We start from the raw sequence: 20,943 nt of genomic DNA on the forward strand, positions 1-20,943 counted from the left end.
GGAGCAGCAGTCAGTTACTACCAGTAGGCAGTGCCTCTGAGTATGACATCCTAACCTGTGGCTCTTACAATCTTTCTGCCTCCTCTTCCACAAAATTCCCTGAGCTTTGGTGAATGTATGTGTTTTAAGTCTACTTCATTGATGAGCTCCGAGGAGCCTCTGATCTCTACTAGTAGGTGTTAAGTATCTTCAGTGTCTTTCTGCTTCACCCTGGCTCAGGTTATCAGGCTCACCATGAAAGGAGCACTCTTGCCCATCTCCTCAGTTTCTCTGTGGTTTCACCTGGGCCTTATCTGACATGTAAGCGTGGTTTATCTCCTTGGGTCTAGCTATCATCTGAAAAAGGAAAACAGATTATCCAATGGAGAGTGAAGTGAGCTTATATTAAATAGGATAAGCGTTATTAATTTAGGGAGATTTTGATGGATATAGCCCCTCTTTCAGCCAGAGATTAGTGGGAGCTTTACATTGAAGAACATAATGTTTGTCTCCAATGACTTGGATTTGGCTGAGAGATCCACTCAGTGGAAAGGAACCCATACCTGGAATTGGGAACCAGGTTGGAATCCTATGAAAATGCTGCTATTTTAAATAATTATGAGAAAGGCCAGTTTAAATGTGAGACTATTCCGATTATTAACCACTTCTATTATAGTTGTTTTTATTTTCAGTAAGTATAGAAAATAAAGTCAATCTAGCAAGTATTACTTCTTGGAAGTCCTTCTTGGGAGATAAAAGAGCAATTTGAAATTAGAATATTAAAACACTTTTTTACCAATTATTAGGCTGACTCAAATTGTACTTTTTAAAAAGAAAAATATTGTATATAAAGGTACCATTGATGGCATTTCCCCCTTTTAAGTAATTAGATGTGGGTTTTGTCTGTCTGTAATATTAAAGCAAAAAATTATTTCATATTAGTCTTTATTATAAGTTATTTTAAAAGGTAAAAGAATTATACAGTCTGAAGAGAATCCAGAGTATGTTATTTTAATTGAATTTTAGAGGTAGATGAGATGTGAATTAAAACCAAGAATAAATGCTTTGATAAGATTTTATCCACATTGAGAAATTCTTATTTTTATTTTATGATTTTTGCCTTTTCAAGGTAGGATCTCACTCTAGCCCAGGCTGACCTGAAATTCACTATGTAGTCTCAGAGTGGCCTTGAATTTATGGTGATCCTCTTACCTCTGCCTCCCAAGTTCTGGGATTAAAGGCGTATGCCACCATGTCTGGCTATAAATTATTAAAACATGTAAGTCTTGGGTACATTTATAAAGTTTACAGTTGCTTTCTTCAGTATAGTAGAGCAGCAAATTTAATAAATTGTCCATTTGTTTTTCTATAAAATGAAAATTAAAATATACTTTGTAAACTGATTGTATATGTTTACCAATAAAAGTTGAATTGGTTTATAAGAGTAAATGATAAACATTAAGTATTGTATAAAATTTCTTGCTGATTTTGCTACTAGACAGTAATCAAGATTCATCCTGCTACTTTCTCAATATAAAGTTTCTAATTTCATTGATTCTAAAATCATTTAAGTGCAATGTAAACAGCTAACTTACCAGTTGGTAATTGTTTGATGTTCCTTTTTGTTGACTGTGAAACTCTTAATTCTACAAACATATTATAATCAGTAATACCCAAGGTAAACATTTTGAATATATATCTCCTTTGCTTTATTTAGGAGAACTCGAGGACTTTCTGAATTCTCTAGCTCCATGTAGTGGTATTTTGGAAATTTTTTTACATCTTCATGTACTAAAAATAAACCAATTATTTTCTTATTATTTTTTGAATCTCTAGTCGCAGACATGGCCAGTATACCATGAACCAGGAAAGTACTACCAAGGTTACAGAGACGCCTCCATTTGATCGATCCAGTTCCCAAGATTCCATGGATGAACTCTCTATGGAGGACTATTGGACAGAGCTAGAAAATATCAAGAAGTCTAATGAAAACCGACAAGGAGATCCAGAAGTGGTGGTTGTCAAGGAGCCTGATGGTAATGGCCGAATAAGTGAACCCTTCTTGTTTGAACAGAAAGAAAGAGAGCAGACCCAAAACAATATTGCTTGTGGCCTTTCACCATGAAGACTACTTGTTTGTGTGGCAGATGAAAGGGGACAGTTGCCTGATAAAAATGGCACGAGCACACTCAGCTGTAGCTATAGCTGAGCCCAATGTGTTAGCAACTCACAGAGGTTGACTTGATCTTTCAAATTGTCAAAACTGCCTTTAAATTTCTCCAAAAATGTACTAGCATCATGGTCATCTGGTCTCTAGGATGTGTAGGTGGTGATGGAAAGCTCATAACTTTGCAAAGATACTGTTTTTCCAGTGGTCCATTGGCTTGATTTATTTATTTATTTTTTTTAGCTTTATTGATTTACAGTATTACATTCTAGAATGTTCTTACTTGTAGTTCTGTCTTTGCGAGGCACAGAGCAGGTTCTACTGTTACCTAGAGCTGCTTTTCAAATATCAGCAGCTACATAACTTGCTTCTAGCCAAATCCTTTTTAAAATTTTATTTTTTGTTCTTTTAAATATTTTTATTTTAAATTTTATTTATTTTGAGGTAGGGTTTCACTCTAGCCCAGGCTGATCTGGAATTCAGTATGTAGTCTCAGTGTGGCCTTGAACTCATGGTGATCCTCCTGCCCCTGCCTCCCTAGTGCTGGGATTAAAGGAATGTGCCACCACATCCAGTAATATTTTTATTAAAACTTATTTTTATTATTTTTATTTATTTGCAAGGAGAGAGAGAGAAAAAAAATATGAAAATAAGTGATCCAGGGTCTCCTGCCACTGCAAATAAATTCCAGATGCATGTACCACTCTGTGCATTTGGCTTTATGTGTGTACTGGGAAATTGAAACCAGACAGTCAGGCTTTGCAAGCAAGTGCTTTTAACCATTGAACCACCACTCCAGCTCCCCTATGTTTTGTTTTTTTTTTTTCTTTTGAACTAGGGTCTCGCTGTAACCCACAATGACCTGGAACTCACTCTGCAGCCCTGCCTGACCTCAAATTCACAGTGATCCTTCTATCTCAGCCTCCCAAGTACTGGGATTAAAGACGTGCATGCACTACCACGCCTGGCTTGCCAAATCCTTTCTGCAAAGCAAATATAACCTACCCAAGTAACCTATGTGGGTGGTTTTCAGACCTGTTTCAGCCCTAGCCAAGTTACCTTTCAAAGCATGATTCTTTAGACTGGGTGTGAGAGCATATACTTAGCCAGCCTCAGGGTAGATTCAAGCTGTGGACGGTGGTGGTGGCATTTTTAGCTGCCTTAGTTGCTTCTTTCTGGTATTTGGCTCATAATTGCTCTTGGGGATCTTCCCAACAAGATTTTCCACATATTCACTACTTGTCCTTATTTTCTAGGATATACATATGATGTTTCATGGTTTTATTCTTTATAAAATTTCATACTATTTTTAATCTCATAATCAAGCAGTCACCACATTTAAAAAATTTAATGGTATTTTATTTTTGAAATCTTTTAAAAATCATACATCCTCTGTTATCTTACTAGTTTTAATTATTTACTTGACAAAGAGAGAAAGAGAAAGAGAATGGGCATATGCCAGGGCCTACTGCTACTGCAGATGAACTCCAGACACATGCCACTTTGTGCATCTGCCTCTTCATGGGCACTGGACAATTGTACCTGGACTGGTAAGCTTTGCCAGCAAGTGTTTCTTAACTGCTGAGCCATCTCCCCAGCCTCAACTCACCACGTTTTTGATGCAGTTTTTCCATCTGTTATACTTGCCAATGCGATCTATAAATTGCCATGTATATTTTGGCATCTCAGTTGATATATAAATACCTAGAAGGTAAATTCATAACCATTGCCTTATGGTCTACTGATAGAGATGTCCCCAGAAGAGTGACTAGTGAACTGAAGGAGTTAGGATCAAGTAAAGAACATTGCTTGAAAAAGCTACCAATAAGAATTTGAGGTGGCAGCTGCTACTACTACTACTGCTACTGCTCCTCCTCTTCCTCCTTTCCTTCCTTCTTGTGTTTTTTGAGACAGGGTCTCTCTCATGACATAGACCAGGGTGGCCTTGAAGTGATCCTTGGGCACCAACCTCCCATGTGCAGGGATTATGGGCATGTTGCACCACATACTTGCCTTGGAGATTTTTCTTGATTTAATATCTCTTAAATTTATAAAATTATAATCCACTATTTCTTGGTTTCTCATTCATTTTTCTCCTGTTCTTTCAACAATACAGCGCCACTAAAGTCAAGTTTATTTATCATAGTTGTCTTCTAGCCTTTCTGTTTCAGTGTCTGAAAGTGGAGGCTAAATAAGAACTAATATGCTATAGTAATAATAATAGCATTTAAGCCATGTACATGGGAATGTGACTTCAGCTGTTTGGGAAATTTCCAAAGTGAAATTTAATCCACAGTTCATTGTGTGGCCATCAAGAAATGGGGTGGTGCTACATAGTCACACTTTTTCTTATACTTTAAGTTAAATTTTCTATTTTTTTTATGTAGTTAGTAATCTTATTTTCCTTGTAATCTTCTTATTACATTATTAGTTTTTTTTCCCCTCTGGCAATTTGGACTTGTATACCCATACTGAGTTTAACCTGGTCAACATTAACAGTAAAGGTTGGCTTTTTAGTACAATGAATGGTTGTCTTTCCTCGTGTTGTAGTCAGGTTCATATTGCTGGCAGAAAACACCCAACCAAGAGCAGCTTGCTGGGGTAAAAAAGGTTTATTTTGGCTTACAGACTCAAGGGGAGGCTCCACGATGGCAGGGGAAAGTGATGACATGAGTAGAGGGTGGACATCATCTACTGGCCAACATCAGATTGACAACAGAAACAGGAGAATGTACCAAACACTGGCAAGAGGAAGCTGGCTATAACACCCATAAACCTGCTCCCAATTACACGCTACATCCAGGAGATGTTAATTCCCATCAGCTGAAAACCTAGCATTCAGCATGCCTAAGTCTATGGGGGACACCTGAATCAAACCATACATAGCATGCAGAGAGCCTTGCATTCAATTATGTTCGTTGAAGTTGGCATTATGAACCAGTGAATTCTGATCCCAAGGAGTATATTGTATAGAAGATTGATAGCAGGTTACTTAGTGCTGTACCTTCTGAAACAATAATAGTGATAATAGTGGTCTGCAGAGCTCTTCCCATATAGCAGTCTTACATTTGGTTCTGAAGTAGTTGGGGTAGTTGTCATTTAATTTATAAATGACAAGATAGCATTTGCTTGAGGCTGATTGACTTGCTCAAAATGACATGGCTATCCAATTGCAGAAATGAGGTACAGACCCACTGCTTTTATGACCCATCATTGCTCTTTTATTTATCTCTATAAATATGATGCTTGGGGTGAATCTATCCTTGTTATCCATCTGCTTTCCTGTAATTTCCATTAGATTCTAGATAATGCAGTCATCACTTGGTATCTATGAAGATTGGTTCCCAGACCCCTGAGGACACCAAAATCCACAGACAGGTGCTGAAGACCTTGTTACAAAATGCAATTTGCATAAACCTGTCTACATCTCCACTTATAATGGGTACTGCAGTGTAAATTATTATAATATACTGTTTAAGGAGTGACAGGATAAAAGGCTAGTAATGGAGGAACATGCCTGTGATCCCAGTGCTTAAGGAAGTTGGGGCAAGAAGATAGAAAGTTGAAGGCCTGTGTAAGTTGTATAGTAAGGATCTGTTTAGATCAAACAGAAAACCAATTAAAATTACAGTAGTATGTTTGGCACACATGCCTTTAATCCCAGCACTTGGGAGGCAGAGGTAGGCAAATAGCCATGAGTTCAAGGCCAGCCTGACACTACACAGTGAATTCCAGGTCAGCCTGGGCTAGAGTGAGAGCATACCTTGAAAAACCAATACAAACAAAACAGTTGTGGAGTCTACAGATTTGGAGGACCAACTGTATTTACTCTCCTATTTTAATTCCATTTCCAGAGTTGTGAATTGATTCAGTTATTTTTAAAGTATTTTATTTTTATTTATTTATTTGAAAGAAGGAAAGAGAGAGAGAGTGGGTGCACCAGGGCTCCCAGCCACTGCAAACGAACTCCAGATGCATGCGCCACCTTGTGCATCTGGCTTACTTGGGTCCTGGAGAGTTGCACCCTGGGTCCTTAGGCTTCACAGGCAAGTGCCATAACTGCTGAGCCATCTCTCCAGCCCAGTTATTTTAGTTCTTTAAATAAACTCCCCTGTTTTTTATTAAAGGAAATACTATGCCTTTTTACAATTCGTAAAATTCACCTTACCTGATACTCTTGACTTGGACCATTAGAAAAATTAATTTGAGGTTGAATAGTTCCCACTACCCAGATATTTTATTTTTTTCAAAGCCAATATACCTCATTAGCTACAATGAACAGAGAAAACAAATCTTTTCATAAATCAGTGTTGGGCTTTGAGGTAGTGCTGAATTTAAGCCAAGGAACTAGGCTTGAATGCATAACCTCAGCACCAATTTCCTCTGCAACTCGATGGAACAAGTTATCTTTTCATTACTGGTTCATCTAAAGAAGGAAGGAGAACAGTATCATCCTCCCTAGTTAATCTGTAGGGAAGCTGTGAAGGTTAATTACATGTGAAGTAATTTTAAAAACTTTTAATTGAGTATATATGAAATTGACCTAAAATGTGCTATCACCATGGCCAGAGTGGATGGCCATTGTCCAAGTTTTAGATAATGATTCTTAGCTTTGCAGCATGGTTACAATAGAAGAATTCTAGTAAGAATTTGAAGCTTAAAAAATATAAAAGTTCTTGTAGTTTGTAATATAAAAACCATCTCTCTTTCCTTCTGTTTTAGAGGGAGAATTGGAAGAAGAGTGGCTTAAAGAGGCTGGTTTGTCCAATCTCTTTGGGGAGTCTGCTGATGATCCCCAAGAAAGCATGGTGTTCTTATCCACGCTGACCCGGACCCAGGCAGCAGCTGTTCAGAAACGAGTAGAAACCGTCTCCCAGACCTTGAGGAAAAAAAACAAACAATACCAAATTCCTGATGTCAGGGACATATTTGCTCAACAGAGAGACTCCAAGGACAAAGTAAGTTTCTCTTCAGCCAAGGAACAATCTCATAGATGCACTCGGACCTATCCAGTTTAACTCTTCATTGCAAACTTAATGAGCACCTACTATATGCCAGGTACCAAAGCTCAGTGATTTAAAAGTGATACCAGCGTGGCCAAAATTTAAGCAAGTTAGGGGAAGATGGTGTTATTATAGCACTACTGCGTGTGCCTCTCAGATCACTGGGTTAGACAGAGGTCCTCCACACAGCCCTACTAGGAGCCTGTGGAAATATGCAACCTGTAGATTCACTTGAAAATGGGTGGAAATGGAGTGTGATAGAAATTGCAACTGAGACACCCTGAGATGTAAAAGGCACCCAGCACTGTACATAATATTGCAAGATATTGAGTAAATCCTGGTCCAGATGTTTAATTTACTAATGGGAGATGTCCACAGCTGGTAGAAACTAAGGGATTGGTGACTGAAAAGATAAGGTAGAATTGTTGAACCTATTTGGCTCAGAACAGTGCTTCTTGAAATAGCCAGTGGGTGGATTTCTTATTATTCATCCATGAGGAAATGAGCTGATATGGGATGCAAATTATCCTATTCTATTTTTTTTTTAAGCAACTCTTGCCTATCAATAAGGAAAAGTCTGCTGAATTGTCATTAGAGAATTTGCATTTTGACCCCATTTTCTCTGGCTTAGGAGACCCAGTGAAATAGAATGGTAACAAACCCAGGGACTTTTGAACAGTGATTGTTATGACAATGATAACTGTAAGTTGCTGCCACTATTAGTAAATGGTGATGCCTGTGTAAATGCTTTACCTGCTCTATTCCATTTCATCCCCTCAGCTGTCTTATGAGTGAGGTGTTATCATTTCCAATCTAAGGCTGAGGCTCATAGGCTTTAAGTAACCTGTTCAGTGTCCTGTAGATGCTAAACCCAAATTTGACTGACTCTAATGTACATGGTTTTAACCATTCTCTTTCCTGCTTCATTTCAAAAATGATTCTAATATTAAGCATTCTGAATATGAGATTTGATTTACATTACTGATGGACAGTGCAAATTTTATGATTCATTATAAGTAGGGGATGCAAAGGCTACTATTTAAGGCATTTTTTTAATCATGTAGAGAATTACCTTACATTTTGTAGACATTTCACTCTTGTAAGATATTCTTTGTGGCTGCAGACTGCTACTCTGCTTATATGGCCAGCTCTGTATCAAACAGTCCATTTGCAGGAGTTCTGGGTCACTGGATTATTCTCCTCACTTGTATAAGTTCAGCACTTGTTTACCTTCCAGTGGTCATTTGGGACCTCTATTAGTGTTGAAGTATTAAACTAGGTTTCCGCTTGTAGAAAAGTGAAGGATAAGGATAAGGATATATAAGTATTATGGCATTTCCTTCCCAATTAAAGAACCCCTCCCCAAGGGAGCTCAGAGGAAGGGAAAAGGGGGAAGGAACAGACAGCTGAATGTATCCTGTGGGATTCCTGCCAGTCTAGAGGAAGTTGCTGCTCGGTGATAGAAGGAACATTTTTAAGCAAACTCCTGGCAAGGTCTGACCCACATGGTTTAGAGTCCCATGTAATTGGGTGACTTTTTATCATCTGGTGGTCTCATTAAGAGAAAAATAGCACAAGCAAATTAAAATAATGCCTGCTTGCTTATACTGCATACCTTTAATTGAAATTCCACCATCCATTAGAAAATTGCTTTCCATCCCCTACTCCTTCAAGCAGCCATCTTGACTTGAATCTGTTTCAGCTCTTGCCATTGCCCATGCTTGCTCATGAAGCCCTTGCTGACACTGGGAAATAAAATACCGAAATGAATACCATTTGCACTGCCACCTTTAGCTGCTCAGGATATAAATTCCAACCGCATACACCAAAACATGTATTCATATGTAAGATTAGAATCCCCTGTGTTTACTGTGCTACAGAAGGTCAGGCCTCTGTGGGCTTGTGAGCAGAGGGAAGGAGGATGTCATCGCTATGTCCTGCTGCCAATTGATCAGAGCGGTACCTTCCCCCCATGCAGCACTTCTGTGGCCTGCCAGTCACTGCCTACTGGCCTGGATACAGGGGGTCTTTAAGTCTTACACTCTTGACATATAAGTAACCTGGCCTAATGCGTTTCTGAACCACAGGTGGGAGAGGGCAGTCCTTTCTAGGTAACACCTAGAGGTTAATTGTGTGGTGAGCTCCAGAGGAGTGAGTCTTTAAAAATCATTCATTCAAACAGTTCCCTTTTTATGGTTCACTCAGACCCCCTTTCCAGTCCCCAAGACCCTTCTAGAGCCTTGTCTGGAAAGGAAGAAGTACTATCTGTCCACACATCTGGAGAGCAGAGTCAGTCAGCCACATTTGCCATGTCTACCACGCCCTGGAGGGCATGTTTCTCAGGTGCTGCTGCTGCATCGTCCCTTTACAGAAAGAAAAGCATTTGGTGCTTATTGTCAACTTGAGTTAATTTGAATTTATCTCATATCTATGATTGCTTTTCTTTTCTATTCTTTTTTTGAGATGAAGGATCATTCTGTAGCCCAGGATGCCTTCCCACTGATGATAATCTTGCCTTACCTCCAGTGTACTGGGATTATAGACATCAGCAGAATCTCTATTTTTTTTTCCTATACTAGCATGTACTTTTATTTAATAATGGCATTATAGACATATAATTCATATAACACATGATCAACTGAAGTATAAAACTCATGCTGGGCATGATGGCACCATGACTGTAATCCAGCACTTGGAAAATCAAGGCAGAAGTATTGCCAGTTTGGTGGAGGCCAGAGTTACATAGCAAGTTCAGGCCAGCTTAGGCCATAGAGTGAGAACCTTTCTAAATGTATATAAAATTTGTGGGTTTTTGTGTCACACAGTTTCTGCCATCACCAAATCAGTTGTAAGACATTTTCATTATTCCCCAAAGAAAACGCAAACCCACTGGCAGTTATTTTCCATATCCCTCACTACTCTTAGGTACCTACTAATCTTTTGGTTTCTCTGTGCCTGTTCTAGTCATTTCATGTAAATGGAATCCCAAGATCTGTTGTCCTCTGTGACACTTCCCATAGCTTAGCAGAATGCTTTCCAAGTTCATCCATGTTGAAGCATGAATCACAGCTTCATCTCTTTTTATTGCTGAGTTTGATTCTATTTTGTGGCTAGACTGAATTTATCCAGTCATAACTTGCTTTCATATTACTAGCTTTTTAACTTGTTCCTTCCCTCCCCCTTTCCACCACATGTACACACACACACACACACACACACACACACACACGCACGCACGTGCGCGCGCAACGTAGTGATGTTTTTGATGACAGGGGCACTCTTGACGTTTTCCATGTTCCCTAGCATGCTGGGTACTATGTCATTCTGTTGTGGGGAATCACATACTGGTTGAATGATTGCCCAGTGATTAGAACCATGCTGCTTTTTCCCTCACTGTGACGTGTCTGTGTCTGAGCATTTCTTGTATTGGAAAGGTTACAACAGGATTATTTACACTGCCATTTTCTGTGGTTGTGACTCGGAGATGACTAAGTGGCTTCTTTTCTGCATTTAGTCTCCAGATGGCTCGGATCTGCAGTCAGGCAGAACAGATGAAAACAAATACCAAGGAAAAGATGGTATGTTGGACCTGTGCTCTTGCCTGATACCCCCTTTAATTAATGTAACAAACAGTTACATTTTAAAACCTTCACCATCATTTCTACTAACCAACTTCTAATAAAATAATAAAGTCCCATGTACATAATTACATGAAACTGAACATATAGTTGGTTTTTGATTATCTTTATGCATATTCACATCTGATCCAATCTCCACCTGTTTATCTTTCTGACTGTCTTATACTAAGCCTTATGTAGTTATGTTTACTTCGTTTACTATATTGAAGATTTTGACGTATGAATCCACTTACAGATGAGAGAACCGTGCTTTAGAGTTGCGAAGTTACTTTCCAAGGCCATTCAGCTAGAAGATAGAGTTACTGAATTTGAAGCCATGTTTGAAAATGACTAGCTACTAATTTATACAGTGATTCAGTTCAGAAACTTTTGGTAACCTTAGAAAAAGAACTCTGAGATTTGTTATTTCAGAAACAATTAGAAATTTTGAAGACTTTTTTAGTATTCACCAAGAAAACTTTTTATAGCTATTTCATTTATTTTGATTTACAAGAGGGGAAAATGTTCTAAATTAAGGCCCTAGATCTAAGCTGAAATTTTAATCCTTGATTGTTATTTAACAAATGATAACAAGATGAACTGTGTGATTATTCTCAAATCTTAGTATCTGAGACATCCAGACCCTTATTGTGGTACATTGAGTTGGGAGGTCACTAGGTAGGGGAGTGGGCATCAGGTAAATTTGGAGGACTGGGAAGGGTTTTAACCTTCCAATAAATATCATACAACAGGACAAAATTATATGGAATGCTTTAGAGTCTTAGAGCATCTGTCATCTTTGTTTTAACATAGCTTTTCTCCTGCCTTAAAATTGTGCAGACATTTGTATCCATGTGTATGTATGCACACATCTGTATATATGCAAAATATATTTATATGTAACATCTTTTAAGTATATATTTTTATTTTATTTATTTGTAAGGAGGGAGAGAGAGAATGATAATGGGTATGCCAGGGCCTCTTGACACTGAAACCCAACTTAGAAGCATGGGCCACTCTGTGCATTTGGCTTTATGTGGGTACTGGGGAATTGAACCCAGGCCATCAGGCTTTACACGCAGTACCTTTAACTACTGAGTAATCTCACCAGCCCTAAAAGCTTCTCTTCCCCTTCTGTAGAGGTGTGGTAGCTCCATGTATTGTATGAGAATGAATTACTGTGCATTTCCCCCAGTCTGTGTGCCAGCAGACACTGGAGGGGCAGGCACACTGGGAGAGCCAGCTTCTCACAGACACAGATAAGTCCTTTGTGCCAGTGTCAATATGCTTTGGGCTTTGGGAAAAGTGACTGCCCGTTGTTTACCAGACACTGAGAAACAATGTCCTTTCTTTGGGTTTTCCTCTTTGCCAGGCATCATAATGTAGGCTATATCAACAAAGGTTCTGGGAGACGAGTTCATTATATGAGCACTTCCTGGCTGGGATTGTAGCAGACAAGGGAGATGTGACAAATTTGCTGCCTGTTTTACATCTGCTTTTGCTGGAATGCTAAACAGTGGACATCAGGCTGTCAGTCAGAATAATAGGGAACTGTGTGGAGCTCCATCCAAGTCACTGGGTAGCTGGTGCTGCACCTGTGCTGGGAGAAGCTGGTGCTGTCTCTGGCCAGTGAACTCACAGCGTTTTGCAAACGTTAGAAGGTTCAGTAAAGAACACATGGAAACTGTGTTTGGGGTTGTAAAGACTGGCTCTGATTCAAATCAGGATGTGTGTGTGACAATGCATTTCAAATGTTTTCCCGACATTTGGATTTTCCTTACACTTGACAGTGCCTATTTCAAAGGAAGAGATTTAAGGTTTGTATGTTGCAAGTATTGTCACCTTTCACATTATCTACCACCAAGTGTCCTTATCATTTCATCAAGTCATACAGCTCCATGAAAACCTCAGTGTTCAACACATTTACTTAGAGGTAGCAGCACTGTTCAAATAATCTTTAAACTTTATGGTGCTCTTTGTACTGGATTTTTCTTTTGGTTTGCCATGAAAGAAGAAAATATTACCTCTTAAAAATAAAGATAGTTCTAGATATTTTGGATAGCTGAAAAAGCTTTGGGAGACTTGTAAAAGTATTTATAACCTACAACTATTGTCTATGTCAAAAAACAAAGGAAAGAAAATTGATTAAAGAAATTATCCAACTTAAGGACATTACAGGCAAGAAGTTTTCCTCAACATTTTCTTTTAACTTTCAAGTTTTTGAAAAGAATTGATTCATTACTTTTCTCGGCCAGTTAACCATCCATTTCCTAGCAGGGATCCCCTAAGTGCGCCTTCAGTTATTTTTCTATTTATCTGCCTTTAGTTGATTTAACCTCTGAACTGAGATCTTTTCTTCACTGTTACTTTTCTTGTAATTGCCATGCTTCTGGTGGAAATAAATATGTGTTAAACGTATTCTAGACGGTTCAGTTTTGAATTCAGCACAGGGCATTCACTTGGGGACATGTGTAGGGTAAGGACTGTAATTCTGACATGGAGGCATCTCAGAAGAATCGTTTTTCAATTCTTGTCCACAAACATTCAGCTGCTGGAAGGTAGCTTCTAATTTAAGAAATTGGCTAATCATTTTTCCCCATTTGAATGGTTTCCTAGGAAACCCATAATGTATTCTTGTAAAAATATATATCAGTGTAAAGTAATGGGAAAATAAAATTAAACTTTTCTTTCACATTTATTATAATACTTTATGAAGTGAATCACAAAAAGTTCTTAAGTATTCTACTTAAAACATTGTCACAGACTGTAGGAAAAAACACAAATATGGAAGATATGGTAGCAGGTTATGCTACTCGTGAGCTTTAAATTAATTCCCCTTTTTGATATTGAGGCAGGTTAATGTTTGCTTGCTTGCTTGTTTAACTCTAAGATAGCTGCAGAACCAGCTGGCCACACTGAACATGCAGGCTTTTTGTAGATTTCAAGGACAATAGAGCATTATACCAGCAGCAGACTCTTATGAGTTGTTAGTTCTGTGTGACTGCATAGGCCATGTGTCCATGAAGCCCTCCTTGCTTGCTTGCTTACTTAATATGAATGAAAAAGACTAGATTCATATTTACCTCTTAATTTTCTTTCAATGAAAAAAGAGTATTTTCTGATTTTAAATTAAATTATGATATGCATCTTTTGAACAGTAAGCTTTAAGTAATATACCTCTGCATGTAAAATGTATATATTATATATTTTAAAATATTTTATTTGCAAGAGAGATAGATGAAAAAGAGAAAGAGAGAGAGAGAACATTGATGTACCAGGGCCTGTAGCCATAACAAACTCCAGATGCAAGAATCACTTTGGGCTTTATGTGGGTACTAGGGAATTGAACCCTTGTCCTAGGCTTGAAAGTGCCTTAACCACTTAGTCATTTCTCCAGCCCCTATATTAGATCTAAATTAACTTTAGCTTCCATCTCCCTGCTGTGTCACTAAGTGAGCATGTTAGTATATGGACAAACCGTGTAGGCTGTGTAAACTTATCTTTTTTATTTTAATTTTTTGAGTGAGGACTCCACGTCACCACTAATTTGCTGTCTAGTTGAAGATGACCTTGAACTGCTGATCCTCCTGAGTCCCCCTCACCAGTGCTGAGGTTACCAGGCTGCACCACTACACCCAGCTGTCAGTTTATTTTCTAATTCAGAGCTTCCCACTATGAATCAAAGATCTTTAATGAAAAGTAACTCCAGTCTTGTGCCAGGGTTTTTCTTAAGCATGTTTACCATATTATAACCAAAAAGTTGCCAAGGAAATTTAGAAACTTTTATTTTTTCCACCATGCTAAATGCTGATGTTTTCATTGGAGACATTTTTGAATGTTAACTATTTCTTGGAGGAAGTAAATGAAAACAAGCCAAGACAAAGTTTTGAAAGTTTACTGTAAATATCTGCAGTTCATTTGACTAGTGTTTATAGTTGTAGCAACTTTCATGTTCTTTGATAGAATCAGATGCAAAACCTGTTGGTTCCTGTACTAGGTGCCTCCAGACCTGGCTCCCTAGTGATGAGTCTTTGACATAAGCTTTTGTTTGGGAATTGTCACCATGGTGCATAGGTAACATTCTAGAAAACAAATGCAGGGTGTAGAAGAGGCTTATTTCAGGATCTCTTCCACGTTGAGGAAATTAAATGGAAAGTCACTAGTTCTAAAAGTGATTACAGCACATCACACCTTTCTTTCTTCATTTGTTTTCAATTCTGTAGTGTACAATAAAACAAGAATTACAGCTCCCAAATTATTGTAATTTTTTTTTTTCTTTAAGCGTTGATGTCTTCCAACTGTGCTTTGAATTTGGACCTAGTCTCAGAGCTGTGATGGGATGTGAACCATGGGTTAGCAATCACTACCCACACCCAGCTCTTTCTTCATGAGCCACTGGTAGAATTCCTCCAGTAAACTCTTTACTGGTAAAAGAAGTTACTTGTTGCCTAAAGGAACCATTCTCTTCCCAAAGGTGTTTTTGTTGCTAATGGATTAGAAGATTTTTTTTTTTCTTAAATGAAAAGCATGCAGTTGAATTGGGTCTTTTTCCTTCTAGACCAGGAATCTAGCAGGGTTGATGAAGATAAAGAACCAGTCCTATTGGTGCCTGAGGACTCACCTGTTTCAGTGACAGACATCAACCTAGAAGTATCATTTGCTGAGCAAGCGGTCAATCAGAAAGAGAGCTCTAAGGACAAGACACCGAAGATCAAGACCAACGATGCCTCATTACCTGTAAGCTCATGTATACAGATGTCACAAATGCTTGTTACCTATATGTACGTGTATGCTGATATCACTAATGCTCATTACCTGTATGTCCATGTATGCAGATGTCACTAATGCCTGTTGCATGTACGTACACATAATCAGATATCACTGAGGCTTATTAACTGTACGTACATCTACTTAGATGTCACTAAGGCTAGTTACTTGTGAGTATACCTATTCAGACATCACTAATGCTTGTTACCTGTAGTACACCTCTTCAGACATCACTAAGGCTCATTACCTGTAAGTACAACTATTCAGATATCACTAAAGCTCGTTACCTGCACATACACATACTCAGATGTCACTAAGGGTCATTACCTGTACATATACCTACTCAGATATCACTAAAGCTTGTTACCTGTAAGTACACATATTCAAACATCACTCACACTGGTTATGTGTACAAATACCTATTTAGATGTCACTAATACTCGTTACCTGTACATACACATATTCAGATGTCACTAAGGATCATTACATGTGTGTACACATATTCAGATGTCACTAAGGATCATTACATGTGTGTACACATATTCAGATGTCACTAAGGATCATTACCTGTACATACACATATTCAGATGTCACTAAGGATCATTACCTGTACATACACATATTCAGATGTCACTAAGGATCATTACATGTGTGTACACATATTCAGATGTCACTAAGGATCATTACATGTGTGTACACATATTCAGATGTCACTAAGGATTATCACCTGTACATACACATATTCAGATGTCACTAATGCTCATTACCTGTACATACACATATTCAGATGTCACTAATGATCATTACATGTGTATACACATATTCAGATGTCACTAAGGATTATCACCTGTACATACACATATTCAGATATCACTAATGCTCGTTACCTGTACATACACATATTCAGATGTCACTAAGGATCATTACATGTGTGTACACATATTCAGATGTCACTGAGGATTATCACCTGTACATATACATATCCAGATATCACTAATGCTCATTACCTGTACTTACACATATTCATAATTCACTCATAGGAACATTTTTAAAAAATATTTTTTTATCTATTTAAGAGAGAGAAAGAGGCAGAAAGAGATAGAGAGAATGAGTGTGCCAGGGCCTCCAGCCACTGCGAGCTAACTTCAGATGCATGTGCCCCCTTGTGCATCTGGCTTATGTGGGTCCTGGTAAATCAAACCAGGATCCTTTGGCTTTGCAGGCAAACACCTTAACCACTAAGCCACCTCTCCAGCCCCCTAACAGGAGCTTTTATGTTTACAACCTAGAACCCACAAAAAGTTGAAAGCATAATAAAGTAAGCTCTTTATTCCTTCAACAGTTGATTCAAGAGTTTATTAATATTTTTCTTTTTCTTTCTTTCTTTCTGCATCTATCTGTATTTACATGGCTCTATCAGATATATGCTCACCTTGTTTTGAGACTTTTAAGGGCATACAAAATGACATGAAGTTAGACTTAAGAAATTGGATGTTGAAGTAATAATTATATTTAATAGACATATAAAAATGTCTGCAGTTGTTCCAAGGTAATTCTCAACGCTTCTCCCTTAACCACCACTCTGAGTTTGAATTAGGAGAACATGTTGTGCTCATTGTTCTGGGTCTCTGGGTCCCTTGGATTGAGATTCCTTTTGTTTTTCCTTTTCTCACCCATTTTTAAGAGTCCAGAGCAGTGTTTTAATTTTGTCTGATTATCTCCTCATGACTAGATTCAAGTTAAACATTAAACTTCTCCTGCATAGATGATGCTCTTGCCTCCACTTGTTTTCTCGAGAGGTGTAGGCTGAGGAATAGCCACTGTGAGCATGGTGGAAGCTTGGCTACCGACTTACTGAAGGAGATGCTCCCAGTTCTCCTGGTAGTGAAGATGCCCTTCTTATGTGCCAGTGATGCTAACCTGTAGTTCTGAAACCCGAGAGAATGTCCTGTTGGGTAACTTACCTCACACAGCAATGGCTTCACTGAGAATTTAGCCTTGCCTGAAACAGTAACTAAACTGGTACTTGAGAAACAGCAATTCCCTAATTCTGTTGACCCTATGTTTATTGGGTGACTATTCGTTAATCATTGGTTTCCTGTTTTTCCTCTTGCTTACAATGTCACTCAGACTAGCTGCCTTTTTTTCTTTGTGTGTGTGTGTGTGTACCTTACTGAGTGGCAACCTTCACAAAACTATCCACTTTTTTTTTTTTTAAAGGCTCTATCATTAGCCTGGACCTTGTCAAGTAGGCTAGACTAGCCAGTGAGCCTGTGGAGCCACCTGTCTGACTCCTGTGCTGGGATTACAAATGCATGCTATCATGCCTGGCATTTTCATGTGGGGTACAAGGGTCCAGCTCAAATCCTCCTGCTTGCAAGGCAAATGCTTTACCAACTGAGTTGTCTACTTAGCTCCTGCCCTTTATTTATTGAATGTTTTATAATTCATTATTATTTCTCTTTGATGTTCAGAGTTACACAACCTTGGCCACTGGCAGGCCCGTCAGCTGGTTCCTGTGTCATTGTATCATGTCCTCATCTTTCTTTCACCTCTTTGCTCGGTAGCACAAGATGTTCTGCTCCAGTCTCACCTTGTAATTTTCTCCCCTTAGACTTGAAAGCAGCCATTTCTTTAAGGAACTGGTTCCTTTTAGCAACAAATAGTGTTTCGGACCCAAGATTTGTATACAAGATATTGTCATTGCTTCCGAGTGTCTTACATTTTTTAATTGATTTGTTTGTTTAGAATTTCACACATGCAAAAGCTAAAATGAAAGAAAGTGATATAATGAATCCTTAACTACTTTATCACCCAGCGCTAGCATTCATTAAACCAAGGTCAATCTTGGCTTACCCATACTCTATCAGTTTCCTATTCTGTATAATTTTGAAACATATCTCTGAATTTTGGCTATTATCTATAAATATTTATACTTCTAAAAAGTAGAGGATTTTGAAGCTGAGAAGATGGCTAAACGGTTAAAGGTGCTTGTTTGCAAAGCCTCCCAGCTTGAGTTAAATTCTTAAGCCATCTACATAAGCTACATGGGTCCTTAGGTTTCATAGCCAAGCACCTTAACCACTGGAGTTGGATTGCAGTGGCTGTTGCCCTGGTGTGCCATTCTCTCTCTCTCCCTCTGTCTGTCTCTCTCTCTCTCTCTCAAATAAATAAAAATTAAAAATTAAAAAAAAATTAAAAAGCAGTGTGAGCATTTGGTGTTCTTTGTCAGTGGCAAGAGGTCCTGATAGGCTGCCCCCCAACACATACATGTAAATAAATGATTTCTTTTTAACTGGAGATTTTTAAACTACATACCCATGTAACCATGATTATACCTTAAAAATGCTAACAGATTTTAGTTTCAAATACCCAGTGTTAAAATTCTAAATTTTATTATAAATTTCATGATCTTTTTTCAATTAGAGTCAAGATCCAAATCATGTCCATAATGTTGAATTTGATGAACATGACATTAATTCTGTCTCTGTTTCTCCCTTCCTCTATTTATTCTCCTTTCCTTTTTACCTTGATTCTTTCATCTCTCTCCCCTTTTCCTCCCATCAGTGTTCTGTCTTTCTGTCCCTCTCAGATCCTGCATTGTGTTGAATATGGCTAACTATTCCTGTGCCTATAGTATAGATTAACATCTTTCTGCATTTACTTATAAACTAGTTGACTTTGTAGATGTTGGGTTTGGGTTCAGTAATTTTGTCAGGTCTTTGAGATGCATGACCATGTATTCTCTATCAGGAGACACACTATGTGGCCACCTTTCTTTTCTTTTCTTTGTTTCTTTGTTTCTTTGTTTGTTTCTTTCTTTCTCTCTTTCTCTCTTTGTTTCTTTGTTTGTTTGTTTCTTTCTTTCTTTCTTTCTCTCTCTCCCTCTCTCTCTCTCTCTCTCTCTCTCTCTCTCTCTCTCTCTCTTTCTTTCTCTTATAACTGAGGTAGATTCATGTCTAAGTCCATCTACACCTTAATGCTTCCAAGCAAATGAAGCTCTAAAATGTTTGCCTTTTCAGATACTAACTTGGATATTTAAGAACAGGGTTGTCAGAATGGTTATTTTCCTCCATTTACTTATACAGCCTTCAGTGAGCAAATGATGTATATGCTATAAAAGTGGCACCTTGTGGCCTCAGATAAATTTGATGACACCATAGGAAAATTCTCTGACTTATCACATATATTTCAGGATCAAGATTCATAATTACTTCCTTCTGCAAGAACACTTTGTTCCATTTAGTATAAGTATAGGGCACTGAGATTGCAGTTTCTTGGGTGCAGTTTCAGGGGTAAAAAGTACATTTGTATCAGAATAACAGTGCTAACCACTCTCAGCATGAATGCTTTAGACCTGAGTTTATTCAGTTGCTTGTGTATTGGGATGTATCCTAAAGGGAATTTGATACAGCAACCTTACTAAGCACTAGGGTGTTTCAGGTGGTTATTCACTCCATGGTTAAGTGACCGACCACATACCTAGTTCAGTTAATCAGCTTCACTTTGTTCTCAACGTTTAGAAGTTGCTTTTAAAATATAATTATTTCTATAATACTATAAAATATTTATATGTTTAAAAACCAAATATAAAAACAAATTTCATTAAAATCTCGCTATTATCCTTGAAGCTAACAACAGTATTCAGTTACTCCTCTTAGGGAAAACCTTCTCTCCATCTGGATATTTTATTTGACATAATTTTCTTTTCTTCTTATTATTTGACTTAGTAATGTATATTGGAGACCATACCATAGGTTGCACAGAGAAGTACATCTCATTCCTTTTTATTTACTTCATTGTGAGGCTATATTGTATTTTATTCAACTAGTTCCTTAATGATGAGGTGTTTTTTTTTTTTAATAAACTTTGAAGTTTGTTTTTGGTACCTGATGAAAAAAGTAAAGGAGTTAACAACAACAAGAAAAAAAAAATTGGAAAAAAGAACGTAGTTTTCAGAGTGACAGTTCTCATGTCTTGAAATTGCAGTAGAGTGGTATCTAATTAAACAAAATGAATACATTATTGGTTTTGAAGTTGTACACTCAAACAATGGGAGAAAATATAATCTCTACTTGAGAAGTTTAGAAACCAAACTTCCTCTGCCATTTTATTTGGTAAAACAGATTCATTTGTGTTTAGTCAACCTTTTCTAGTTCATGTAGTACCCAAGGTTAGAAAGGACGTTTCTTTTTCCACCCTCCTAGGACTGCAGGTTTGCCTTGGCAGCTTCCATCTACTCAGCAGGAGCTAGTTCACTAAGTAACTTGCCTGTTAACTTTCACCTGACTGTGAACTTAGATTAGACAGAATATTTGGTATTACCCTTTTAGCTATCAGTAGCACGATTCTGATAACTATCCTTCAACTATGCATTTGCTTTCACATGCGTGTATCTGTCCATCTCTAC

The 20,943-nt window shown here is 37.9% G+C and overlaps 1 protein-coding gene across 2 annotated transcripts in view; it reads left to right on the plus strand.

The window, feature by feature from the left end:
* The window catches only part of Arhgap18 (Rho GTPase activating protein 18), a 163,100-nt gene that overhangs the window by 90,408 nt on the left and 51,749 nt on the right, over nucleotides 1-20,943 (plus strand). For both annotated transcript variants that reach the window (XM_004651216.3, XM_045159220.1), the window contains exons 2-5: nucleotides 1,816-2,015; nucleotides 6,869-7,104; nucleotides 10,664-10,727; nucleotides 15,325-15,503. In XM_004651216.3, coding sequence (XP_004651273.1) covers nucleotides 1,816-2,015; nucleotides 6,869-7,104; nucleotides 10,664-10,727; nucleotides 15,325-15,503 — 679 coding nt within the window. The remainder of the gene's footprint in view (nucleotides 1-1,815; nucleotides 2,016-6,868; nucleotides 7,105-10,663; nucleotides 10,728-15,324; nucleotides 15,504-20,943) is intronic.

The sequence above is a fragment of the Jaculus jaculus genome, chromosome 9 (assembly GCF_020740685.1).
Source record: "Jaculus jaculus isolate mJacJac1 chromosome 9, mJacJac1.mat.Y.cur, whole genome shotgun sequence".
Taxonomy (NCBI): domain Eukaryota; kingdom Metazoa; phylum Chordata; class Mammalia; order Rodentia; family Dipodidae; genus Jaculus; species Jaculus jaculus.